Here is a 13,237-nt window from a genome sequence, read left to right as displayed (position 1 = left end):
TAACTATTTATTCGTTATTATCTCGTTATTATCTTCTGCACTGATAGAAAAAACATCTAAAAAAGAATTTATTTGGTGAGTACTAATAACATATTTATTTAAATATAAATTTATTTGTTTAAACAGAATAAACAATTGTTTTCACATGAAAAGCTATAAATTTAAGAAAATGTATATTTCCTTTCATCTGAAAGAAAAGTTTCTACTCAGTGCAAAAAAATATATATAAGTATAAGTAAATATATTATTAGTATTCATCGAATTAATATTTTTTTTATTTTTTGAATATTTTTTCTCAGTGTACTGAGAGAAAAATATTCGGCATTTATAATTATAATCATCATAGTGAAAGAATTATAGTTAGGAGAGCCATTTTTCTAATAAGTGTTACTATAATATCAGTGACAATAAATTTACCCGTATGTTGATATTACTATTTGTGGTTAAAACCATAAGAAAGATATAATTTAGATCGAACTAATTTCTCTTAGTGTGTGGTTGCTAGACAAAAAATATCCGTGAATATAAATAGAGTAAATGGAATAATACCGATCAGTGGGTGATTCTGGTCACCTCTTTATACCGACTGTGGTCAGTACGTTTCATTTGTCTTTCTGGTACATATTTTTATGGAATTTTTTGCGCTAGTTTATATTACAGTAAACACCTGTAGGTACCCATCGCATTAAACAGATTCTAATTCCGACCAATTTTCTTACCAATTTTACAAGAGTTTCCGCTAGGTGACCGTCATTACCCCGTTTTATCCTTTATTCACAAATACTCTGATAACCCCGAAAGACTCGGATACCAAAACCTGGATATTACTCGAGTATCGAAATATCCGGATTACATTGACAACACTAGTTATTATATTAACACTGTGGCAATACTTGCTAGAAAAATGCTTCTCCCGGCAATAATTCTTTCACCGAATGCGATAATCGTTAAAGACACGGAAAACTATCTCCCCGGCGCGCCCGTTTCGATCATCAGCTCGAAATGCTCTCTGGAATACCCCTCCACGACTAATTCTGTCTCGGCAGGTAGCTAGAGAGTCGCCTCGACAATGGGTAAGGAGAAGATCCACATAAACATCGTGGTGATCGGCCACGTGGACTCGGGCAAGTCCACGACGACCGGCCACCTTATTTACAAATGTGGCGGTATCGACAAGCGGACGATCGAGAAGTTCGAGAAGGAGGCGCAGGAGATGGGCAAGGGCTCGTTCAAGTACGCCTGGGTGTTGGACAAGCTGAAGGCGGAGCGTGAGCGCGGCATCACCATCGACATCGCCCTGTGGAAGTTCGAGACGGCCAAGTACTACGTGACCATCATCGACGCGCCCGGGCATCGTGACTTCATCAAGAACATGATCACCGGCACGAGCCAGGCGGACTGCGCGGTGCTGATCGTCGCGGCCGGCATCGGCGAGTTCGAGGCCGGCATCTCGAAGAACGGTCAGACCCGCGAACACGCACTGCTCGCCTTCACGTTGGGCGTGAAACAGCTGATCGTCGGCGTCAATAAGATGGACATGACCGACCCGCCGTATTCGGAGACCCGCTTCGAGGAGATTAAGAAAGAGGTGTCGTCGTACATCAAGAAGATCGGCTACAACACCGCCTCGGTCGCCTTCGTGCCGATCTCCGGCTGGCACGGCGACAACATGCTCGAGCCGTCCCCGAAGACGCCCTGGTACAAGGGCTGGAAGGTAGAACGCAAGGACGGCAACGCCGACGGCAAGACGCTGATCGAGGCGCTCGACGCCATACTGCCGCCGTCCAGGCCCACCGACAAGGCCCTGCGGCTGCCTCTTCAGGATGTCTACAAGATCGGCGGGATCGGTACCGTGCCGGTCGGTCGTGTGGAGACCGGTATTCTGAAGCCAGGTGATTATATGTCGATTGTGGTGGTCGTTGAGCTCGCTTTTGGGCCGAAGGAGATACGAAAAATCGCGAGAGGTTTGCGAGGAGAGGTAATCTTTGCACAAAGTAGTCGTATTCGTACGCCAAGGAATTAGTGGAAATTCCAAATTCATATTCCTATGCGCGGGGGGAGGCAATGACTGTTATTGCTTTGAATATCTTCGAAACAATGAGAGTAAGAGGAAAATTTATTTAAAAAGTTACGTTGTTATTAATGTTTATCACTTCGAACACCTTTCGTAAATAGAAACTTTTTTCATTCTCGTCTGGTCGTGAATAAAATGTCTTTTAGTTTTCAAAGATATACAAAATGGTAATAGTTATTGCCTCACCCTGTACAAGCAAAAGTATATAGTCTTATGTGAAGATAAAACATGATCTTACATGAAGAAATTCTATATAGTTCCACTAAAAATAGATCGTGTTATTCGAGGATAATTTTCATGAATTGAGAGGAGAAAATATTGGATAGAATTAACGATATCTTCGAATCAAGAATTGTATCAATGTTTGGAAATATTATTTTTTATCCAATATTTATTCATTTCAATTTATAAAAATTATTCTTGAATAACAAGAATATATTTCTAGTAGAACTATATTGAATATTTGTGTGTGTGTGTGTGTAAGCAAGATTTATTTTTATACAAGATTATATATTCTTGCTTACATATGAGAATATGAGTCTTAAAATTATATTAATTTTTTCTCCATGTAGACTAAAAAGCATTGTAATAATCTCCTTTCTGGTGTGGAACAATACTCTTGTGATAAAAAGATTTTATTTTACCATTGAATTAGAAAAACATATATTCGTGTAAAATATTAAATTAGAATATATATATATATATAATACAATTTATATATTACGGATTTGTTATATATATAAATTAATTGTAATATAAATTTTATCTTTTTTTTCTAGTATGAGTTTGCGAATCGCACGATACCAGTATTGATTTTTACCATTAGAACGGAACACATATTCGACAAATTTCACTTCAACGACTTCAACACACTTAACAAATATCATTCAACGAGAATTCCCAATAAAATTTGTGTAGACTTCTTAAGTAACTTTAACGTTACTAACGTAAGTAACTTTACGCTGTCGTAGCAAATAAATAAGTATACAGGATGTTTCTGAAGTACCGTTTAATATATTAGGAATTGCTTTTTGAAATCATCTTATGAAGAATTCTGCATATGTTCATATGAACTCTTTTTTTATAAAATGACTTCAAAAATCAACTCTTGAAATACTGAACTGGACTTAAAAAGCATTCTTATAATCATTTGTATCCATATTTATTTCCTACAACAGTATAAAATCTGCCGTTTCCCTCAATTATTTGCCTTCCTGCGAATTTTTTAGTTATCACATTTATTGATACAATATCATATATATATTATATGATTCAACTGAAAAAGTCATATCTAACACTTTAAATTTAAACCCGACTATTTCACGTGAAGTAAGCTTCAAGCAACCACTACCACTTAGACTGCTACGTCACCCATATATGGTTTTAATAACTGAAATAGGAATAATTTTAACAATTGCTAATGATATTGAGTGGAAATGATAAAATTCCATTTGTACAATATGTAAAAATACTGTACAAATTTCATTTGTGCAATATGTACTAATGCAAAAAATTAACATCATGCATTTATTATGAAATGATCCAACTTATATATATATATATATTTTTTTTTTTTTAATATTTTGGGAAGCAATGCATAATTGTAATTGTTATTAAATCTCAATTTCTAAAGAAAATGTATATTAGATAACGTATGAAGCATATAGATATATCCTTCATTGGACACACAGTTTACTTTGTATTCTGATTTTTTTGTATATACGACCGCGTCCGTTGCGACTTTGGGCCTCGTACGGCTTTACATTTGAAACTAGCCAAACAATCTGAAGGACCGTCTGCGGTAGCTCTACATATACATAATATACAGTAAAACATAAACAACAAACTAATAGACCGACCACAGTCAATTATACTTGGACTATAAAAATTCAATTGGTCAATTAACTCGCTGCTTACGTTATACTTACCGCATACTTTACGGCTGGAGATTTTACGTTTACAGACGGCCCTTAAGTGTATGTAACACAGACCTTAGATCGCGAGCTCGCGACTCGTAATCGTAATCCGCAATCGCACGTTCAAGGTATGTTGGTGACATTCGCGCCGGCCGCCCTCACGACCGAGGTGAAGTCGGTCGAGATGCATCACGAGGCACTGACGGAGGCCCTGCCGGGCGACAACGTTGGCTTCAACGTGAAAAACATCTCCGTGAAGGAACTGAGGCGCGGCTACGTGGCCGGCGACTCGAAGAATCAGCCGCCCCGCGGCGCCGCCGACTTCACCGCCCAGGTGATCGTGCTGAATCACCCGGGACAGATCAGCAACGGCTATACGCCGGTGCTCGACTGCCACACCGCCCACATTGCCTGCAAGTTCGCGGAGATCAAGGAGAAGTGCGACCGCCGTACCGGCAAGACCACCGAGGAGAACCCGAAGAGCATCAAGAGCGGCGACGCCGCCATCGTGATGCTGCAGCCGACCAAGCCGATGTGCGTCGAAGCCTTCCAGGAGTTTCCGCCCTTGGGCCGCTTCGCGGTCCGCGACATGCGTCAGACCGTCGCCGTGGGTGTTATCAAGGTATACCGCGGGGAGAATCAATCTTTATCCGGCGAGTTTGACCTCCTCGTCGTAGCCATCTTGACTGATGACGAATCAAGCGAGAAAATGTATTCCGACATTCTTGTGGAATACGTTAAAATGATAAAATATATGCCCATTAAGCGATATTTGTGCGACCGATTGAGTACATTTGTAAGATATTCCGGACACTTTTCTTCTACTTTAACAATCGACAAAAAATCGTGAAATTCACATGACAAAATCATGAAGAGAAACTGGCTAAAAGAGAAGATTGCATGTTATGTTAATATTAAAATAAAAAAAAATGTCTGTCCATAAAGCGATACTTGAGCGACCGATTGAGTATATTTGTAAGATATTCCCGACACTTTTCTTCTACTTTAACAATCGACAAAAAATCGTAAAATTCACATGACAAAATCATGAAGAGAAGTTGGCTAAAAGGGAAGATTGTGTGTTATGTTAATATTACGGTTATTTATTATATGTTGATTGCATTAGATAGCAAAAGTTTTCGAGATATCTGACAAATGTATTTAATCGATCACAATTATCATTTTATGGACGTATCCTTTTATTTTTCAACGTATTTCGCGAGAATTTTGAGCATATGTTTTCTTACTTCTGACGTCGTCAAACAAGATAATTGCAGCGAGGAATCTGGAGGGGATATTTTTTAAACGACAAAATTTTCAGACGAACTTTGATTTTTTTAACTATTACATATATTCTTGCACATAGATCTCTATATTTCATATTACACAAGCCAGATTGTACGAAAGATGACTTGTAACATTTAAATTATGTGAAATATGGAGAAATCTACAAAATTCATAAATGTTATTAAAAAAATTACACACACACACATATATATACAAACCAAATCTTATATTCACAAGCCTAACTTAAACAAAAAAAGTCGAAGTTCGTCTAAAAATTCGTTGCCTCGACCTTTTAAAACAAGAGCAGACCACACTCGAAAATTTCGCGCGATGCGCTTCGTGAGTTCGCATCTGACATACAATTCGCAAATTATGAACTTCCTCTCGGCTCTCGCAGGCCTTCGCTTGAAGCAACCCTTTCCAAACGAGATATTTTTAAGCCGGATATTTTCATGTAAAATGCAGTATCGTCACACATATTCCTGATACTTCGCACGCACCACGCGACGATCGCATCGCAATGGCAGGCCGTCAAAATTTCGTCGACGTTCTATTTATTCCATACTGGCGATTGGTAAGCAGCCAAGTTCTGGCGAGGACAACTAACTTTGTGATAAATTATCACGATGAACTTCGTTTCGGCATGCAAACGCCGTTTTCGAGCGAAGAATTCCGCTTCTTTGACGTTCTCGCGACGAACGGCTGCGTTCAGCAGAAATAAGCGCCCAACTCTTTGACTCTCGGCGTATCTTTAAGGATATGGCACATAATATTTCTAAAATATATTTTGATTCAGCCATTTATCGTTTAATAGAGCACCTTTGAAGCGCGATCTAATTATATTTATTATAGTTTACTTGAAGAAAAAGCTGAATTTTCATCAATACTTCTAATTTATTATAATGAAGTTTTGAACATTTTCTCTTGTTTTTGAAACCATTTTTCAAATCAAATATTTGAGAAACACTATATAATTAATTGATATCCCTTTATTAAAGTAATACTAATTTCCGAAATAAAAAACCGGGACGCAAAGGATTCATGATTATTGCCTTCAATTGGTGTATTCTTCTGGATCTATGGAATATGTAAAAGGACTCGAATTATAAATAATAATCATAAGGGTTCGTATAAACAAACTACTTTGTGGCGCCACAGAGAAGTCTATACGAAGTCGCTTGTGTGAACGGGCTCGTATGGGCAAGTGCCAGTTAAGCGAGGCCTGCAATGAGAATTTAAGCTCTACGCTTTAAAAGATTGACCAATCACAGTCGAATGTGATGAGAACAATTGACTATGATTGGTCAGTTTCTTAAGGGCTTAGAACTTAAATTCTCATTGCCCCGTTTTAGTGATGTAGGCTGTCTGTGGTGCCATAGTAGTCTGTCCATTATAGCGGCGCCCTTAAAGTTCCCATTTTTCCACCGCAGACGTCTTAACTAATGACATGAGGAGCGAGCAAACGTATGCCCAACATTTTCGCAGAACACATTGACGCTTCGAAAAGTTTCCCTTTACCTCAATAAATAGCTGTAAAGATAATATCAAAATCATAAAGAAAGATAACCTAAAAGGGAAGATTGCGTTTTATGTTAATTTTACGATTATTTGTCAATGACTAAAGCAAAAAACAAGTTTTCGGAATATTGTAGAGGATGTTGCACTTACATACAGAGCAGTCCCAGTCAGAAATGAAAAATCGAATCGACGTCGATGCGTCGATAAATCTCTCTCTTTCACTCACGTATCCGTGTAGCAGCAATTGCACACTGCTTTGTATGTAATGCAACACTCTGTACAAATGTGCTCAATTGATTGCAAGTATCACTTTATGGACATATCTTTTTAATTCAACACATTTCACAAGAATTTTGGGCGTGAGTTTTCTCGTCTCTGACGTTATCAAACAAGATGTTGCAGTTAAGGACAAGGAGCCTTATGCGTTCCAAAACGCCAATTTCTACTGAACGCAACGAATACCTTCTTTCGCGCCTAGGCGCATTTTATTATGCAAGATGTTATATGACATGCTATACAAATTTAAGGACCATGTTTCTGCATATAAGTTGAAATAGAAAATGTTGGGTAAACGTTCGAAACAGTTATTCATCTGTAAAGTTTAAAGTTTATAAATGTGATAACAGGAGAGAGAGAGAGAGAGAGAGAGAAAAAGTGTGTGTGTATAATTTTTTGGTACATATTTTTTGTTTAAAATGGAAAATAAGAAAGAAATTACCAGATTATATAAATTATTCAGATTGATGTCCATCGACATTAATACATAGTACGTGCGATCTAATACGGATTGAGCGGCTACACGAACATCACGATTGTTCCTCATTTATTCATACACATCATTAACACGCTATATTAGTTCAACTTGAGTATTAATTTTCCTTCCGTACATTAAACTTTTATCTTTATCGTTTTCTTTCTTATTTTCTAGAAAATTGTATTATCATTTGTGACCTGTGAACCTTTCTAGATGAATAACCATTTCGAAATGGACCTGTACTTACAGGACGTCTTCAATTTACATCAGAAACGTATTGCTGAAGTTTGTACAGTATGTCATGTAACACGCCCTATATATGATTGCATATTTACTATACGCGATTTTCCTGTCACTAAGAATATCCGTCGTATACTTACAGTTTAGGACCGAGAAAACTTCAGGCCAGTGTAAACGAAAAGTCTTCTACCATTTTGCGAACAATCACGCAAAATTCTGAGTTATTAATTATGGAAAATGGAGCCATGAAGCCATAGGAGTTTCTTTAATTAATAACTAAAAAAGTTATTCGCAAAATGATAAAGGACTTTTTTGTTCAATGGCGTACGAGTACCTGGACAGCACATGATATCCCTCTCGGGATATCCTCAGCACGTCCCAAAGAGATCTGTGCTCTGTGGATTATTAATTAAAGAAGCCTATACATGGCCGTTTTCCATAATTAACTACTCAAAATTTCGTGTGGCTTGCAAAATGGCAGAAGACTTTTTTCTCACATTCATTTAAACTACTATATATATATAGTATAATATATAATAATAACAATAATAATAATATACAATAATAATAATAATAATAAATTATTATTATTATTGTTGTTGTTGTTGTTATATACAGCAGTAAAACGACAATACGCACTGAACGAATCCCGATCTCTCGTGCCGCAGAGCGTCACCTTCAAAGACACCCAGGGCAAGGTAACAAAGGCCGCGGAGAAAGCCCAGAAGAAAAAGTAACCATCAAGCTTCCTCGGAAGCTCGCAGTCCGCCGGCCGGTGCCCCGCAGGCGTCCCCGCGCATGGACCCACCACCACCACCACCGCCACCACCGTCAGGACGCAGCACGCCGCGGCTGCTCCACTCGATTCATACTCGACTAATACCAAAAGTCATAAGATGTTGTGCTTACCCCCGTTACATTACCCGGTAGTGTTGAACCCGCGCATCTATCCGAACCTGCACATTCAGTTCACCCACGCCCCGCGCACGCCTCACATATGCTAGGAGGAAGCGTTGCCCGCGCGTTTTACTCGCAATCCATTAATTACTACGAGTATTGATACGATATGTGTCCGATTGATTATCAAGAGGTCAAAAACAAAAGCAAAAAAACCACAAGAAACAAAAACCAAAAGTCGTTATCGAAAGAGCAAAAAACGGGAGAAAAAGGGGGAAAAAAACCGGAAAAAAGAACCACATACGATAACACGAGAAAAAAAAAGAAAAAAAACAATAAGCAAGAAGTACTAAGTTCTCTTGAACTCTCTGTGTATGTAGTTAGGTTTTTCAATTGATACAAACAACAACAACAACAACAACAACCGAGCATCGACGACGACGACGATGACAAACGGATCGCTGCGGTCTCGAAGACCACCGCCAGCACGTTTCCGGATCCTCTCGTCGCTCTCGCGAGGGAGCGAGGCGGCGGCCCGTCGCACCCGTCGGAGTGCGTCCCGATCTGGTCGAGTTCCGATGTGGGATTCCCAACCTCGGATCCTCCGACCGGTCGTTGTCGGGATGGACAAACGAACGCGCGGCAAAGCGGACGTTTCGGCGGCTGCACGCCGCGGAGCGACGCCGGGCTGACGCGTCGACCCACACACGCACACACACGCATATATACACACATATACACACACACACGGGGACGAGCGCCGCCGACTCGCGTCCCCCCTCCCTAATGACCTCTCGCGATCGATTCTTCTTTTCGAAGGGCTCGTTAAGGTTGATTTGTTCCGAGACTTGGTTGCCTCGCGCGCGCGATTAGTTTTATTACTTATAAGGTATAATACTTACATCTCCGTAGTTAGGGATCATTAGAGACTACTACGCTCCCCTCTCCATCCAGCGAGTCGCCGACTATATACCCTCCTCCCTACTTCGGGGGAGGGCATTGTGAGTCGTCCAGCGAGTCGCCCACCGTTAATCTCGGCGCTCTCTCCCTCCCTCGCCGCTCGCGCCCTAGACGCGTTCTACGATTGTTTTCGACCCTTAGCCAGTATTATGTTGATGTAATAAAAAAAATCTTTAATTGCACCTCCGCTCGACAATTTCTTCCCTCTCAATCTCCGTCTTTTGCTTTCCCACGCACACGCGGGGGTGCAGAGATCGGTTGAATCAGCGGGACGATGAGTCCAACCGTGTCCAGCTTGAGGGAAAGAGAATTTCCGATCCTGAGGAGCGAATTTAATTCGCGAGGATCAGAAAATCCATAAGAACCTTCAACGAAAACGCGCCAGGTTGGTTTATTCTATTCGTGTCGTGTCAATTCAGCCGATCTTATTCTCGAAAGGAACAGCTCTATTAGCGCGATTGAATGTTCCGCTGGTTCCTGGAAATCGGACGAAAACTCGGTTGTAGGAGCAGAAGAATTCCTAGAAGAGGTTTCCAGACGGAACAGAAAATCACGATGACGTCGCAATGACGAGGGGAAGACTATGGAAACTTCTCGATCACGACTCGATCGTTTCCTCGTGATTTTGACGTCACACGGTGAGAAACATTTTATACTTGTGTGAAAATTTTCGTGTTAAATTTTGGCGCTATAATTGGCGGCGGAATAGAATTTTACGCAGGCAAAGTTTAAATGTTGTGACACGTTCGCTACCACGCGGAAGAAACATTTTGTACCTCGTATTAAATTCGGTCTTTGTTGACATTTTTGTGTGAAATTTTCAACATACCTGTGTGTTGATCTGACAATATCGTGTTTATGTTATCTCAACATTTTGCGTCGTATCGATATTCGACATGCATAAATGTTAAAACAACACATTTTATACTTCAGTGTCAAGTAACGTATTAATTTTGTAATGTATTCATTTCCGACAATATCTGTGTTACTTTTCAACATATTCACCTTGCGTTAAATTAACCCAAAAATTAAAATAGACCGGGACGTGTGAAACGTGTTAAATTTAACACACAACATTTTTCACCGTCTGTCGTGATTCAGTGACACACGAACTGAGACTCCTTCCCGTACACGGATATAGTGTACACACAGATTCCACACGCATAAAATGGTAAAACGGCGCAAGAAAGTCGGGGCTATATGGTAAATATAATTTATTTCGCGAATAAATTCTTCGTTAAAGTTACAACTATATAGACATGGTATGTACATATATATATATTTAATGCAGCGATCTTACAAGAATTTAGTGTAATGCAGGTCTTGGTCAGTCTTTAGTTGCTGAGGCCCGGTTTGGCGGGGCGTCGAGCAGACTCAATCCTCTCGTGATCGAACATGACACAATGTTACATACGTTATATATCCGCGGAAAAAACGAAAGAGAGAAACGATCGAGAGGGGGAAGAGGGGGAAGAAAGGAGAAACCAAACGAAAAACACTTTCCTCGTACGTACGTGGGATCACATAAGTGGAATATTCTCACGAATCGATCGTACTTGTAGGCACTTTTACGCTAACTTACGACCTCGGAATACGGAAAAATCGTCGTATATAGCACGGACGTCGGCTTCGGTCGAAGGATCTCGCTGCTGCGCCCCTCACGTGGTAGGGAGGGACTACTCTCGTACATTGTGTCCACGTGTCGACCGCGAAGAATGAGGCTGCGTTCGGAAACTTCGTCTAAGTGCGCCCATCGAAATTCGCAGGGTTCAGAAACGTTGGAACTATGATCGGCGGTTGCTGTCCCGTGTAGGACGTAAAAAACGGAGAAGAAATAGAAAAGGAGGTAAACCAATCGTTCGTCGTTCCATTCCAATTTCCAGAGGCCACGGTTTTACGAAATCGGTAAAAGTGAAAAATCAAATGCTTTTCATTACATTCAATAAGAATAAAATCAATTTACAGAGACAAAATTCACATGTAATCATTTTCTCCCGGGAAGTTATGGTGGTCTGAGTATACAATTGCAAATAATACCAAGTCTTAAAGATGTCTTTCAGATGAGACGACCGAAAGACTTCCTTGAGACGTCTTCTGGACATACGTATTGTTCGAAATCTGTTCGAATTTCTGACAATTGTTCCGATTGGTTACTCCCTACTGTATCTTTTCTATTTCGCTTTTCCGTTTTATATAGGACGGCATTCTACTAGTGAGAAAAAAAACCGGTGGTGTCGTTCGGAAACTGGGTGCGCATCGGGAGGAAAATTTGCCACCGTTCTGAAACTTCAGAGCGGGCGCTGGTGGCTTGTTGCGTTTGAAATATTTTAAATATGTGACAATGGAGCGTTTTCGCAAAATTATCCAAGGAAAGACATGAGATATGTATTGACGAAAGATAACCAGGCAGATCCTCAGAGATCGAGATTTTCTATCTTTCATAATATCTGTGACAAGCACTGGCTTGACACGAAAGTTCGTTCCAATTTCAATCAAAACAATGTACACATAACATTTATTTACTTTTAAAACGTACAATCAATTAAGTATGCATCGGTTTTGTTCGACGACCAGCTGTCTCTTCGGCATGCATCTCGCGGAAATGCTGGGGTTTCCACGAGCGAAGGATCAATTGAAAAATGGAACGAACTTTCGCATCAGCCCGATCATTCGCCGGCAATTATCGCGCTAGTCCGCGCTCGGAATGAAACCCTGTCCCCCTCCCATTCTCTTCGCTCCATCCTGCTCTACCATCGGGTTTCGTGTTTCCGAACGCAGCCTCGACGTTGCGGGAGCATCACGAGCGCAACAATCGGGACGCAGCCCGCGAGAAACGCGTTCGCCCGATTACGACGGGGTTTCACGCGATGAGCGCACCTTGTGTCGCACACAGTTTCACGAGGAAGAGCTGTGCTCGCTAAGGCATTAACATACGACGAGTTTTATACAGATAGATATATATGTATGTGTATGTATACGTGTATATACTGCCTTTTTCTTTCTCTCACAGTATCGGGGAAGCATACGTGTGTACGAAATCTCGAAGCGTCGGTGTCGAGATGTCACAATGTCTCGCAACGATCGTCTCCGCGCGCGCGCTCAAGTTCAGACGAAACGCGCGGGGGGAGGAGGGGGGTTCGCAGAACCGCCGAATGTTGCGTCGAAACACGAACGCGAATTGTCCCCCGCGAGAGAAACTCACTTTTCCGCTTGTCATGAGAGAAATTGAATCTCGTTGAGCTAATAACGGCGGCTTCATATTGTCATTTATGCGTCGATCCCCAACGAGGACAAATTTCGTTCTTCACATCGCTTCGCGCCGCGCGAGAAAATGGTTTTTCTCTTCTCTCTCTCTCTCTCTCTTTCGCGCACCTTGAACTCTCCTCGTTGTATCCGGACATAACACGTGCTGCTCCAACGCGCGAATCGAGCGCTCGATTAACGCGACTGAAATCGAATACTCGGTAAATCCGAAAAAAGCGAGCATTCACGCACGAATACTTCGCATCGATCGAACTGACGAACGGAAATGGAAAGTAAGCTTGACGGGGGGGGAGGGGGGGGGGATGAGAGAGGCGAAGCGAAGGGGGG

General features: G+C 41.0%; 1 protein-coding gene across 3 annotated transcripts in view; it reads left to right on the top strand.

Annotated features, from left to right (window-relative positions):
- Positions 1–9,828, top strand: part of LOC106749932 (elongation factor 1-alpha) — a 16,525-nt gene extending 6,697 nt beyond the window's left edge. For 2 of the 3 annotated variants that reach the window (XM_014629901.1, XM_014629902.1), the window contains exons 2-4: positions 1,047–1,892; positions 4,119–4,612; positions 8,458–9,828. In XM_014629901.1, coding sequence (XP_014485387.1) covers positions 1,070–1,892; positions 4,119–4,612; positions 8,458–8,526 — 1,386 coding nt within the window. In that variant the 5' untranslated portion in view covers positions 1,047–1,069 and the 3' untranslated portion in view covers positions 8,527–9,828. The remainder of the gene's footprint in view (positions 1–1,046; positions 1,893–4,118; positions 4,613–8,457) is intronic. The other variant, XM_014629900.1, reaches the window with a different exon arrangement.
- Positions 9,829–13,237: the final 3,409 nt, after the last annotated feature.

This window comes from Dinoponera quadriceps, unplaced genomic scaffold (assembly GCF_001313825.1).
Source record: "Dinoponera quadriceps isolate SergipeBrazil2010 unplaced genomic scaffold, ASM131382v1 scaffold4187, whole genome shotgun sequence".
In the NCBI taxonomy this organism is placed as follows: domain Eukaryota; kingdom Metazoa; phylum Arthropoda; class Insecta; order Hymenoptera; family Formicidae; genus Dinoponera; species Dinoponera quadriceps.
The sequence above is the reverse complement of the archived record's forward strand: the minus strand, read 5'-3'. Positions and strand labels throughout refer to the sequence as shown.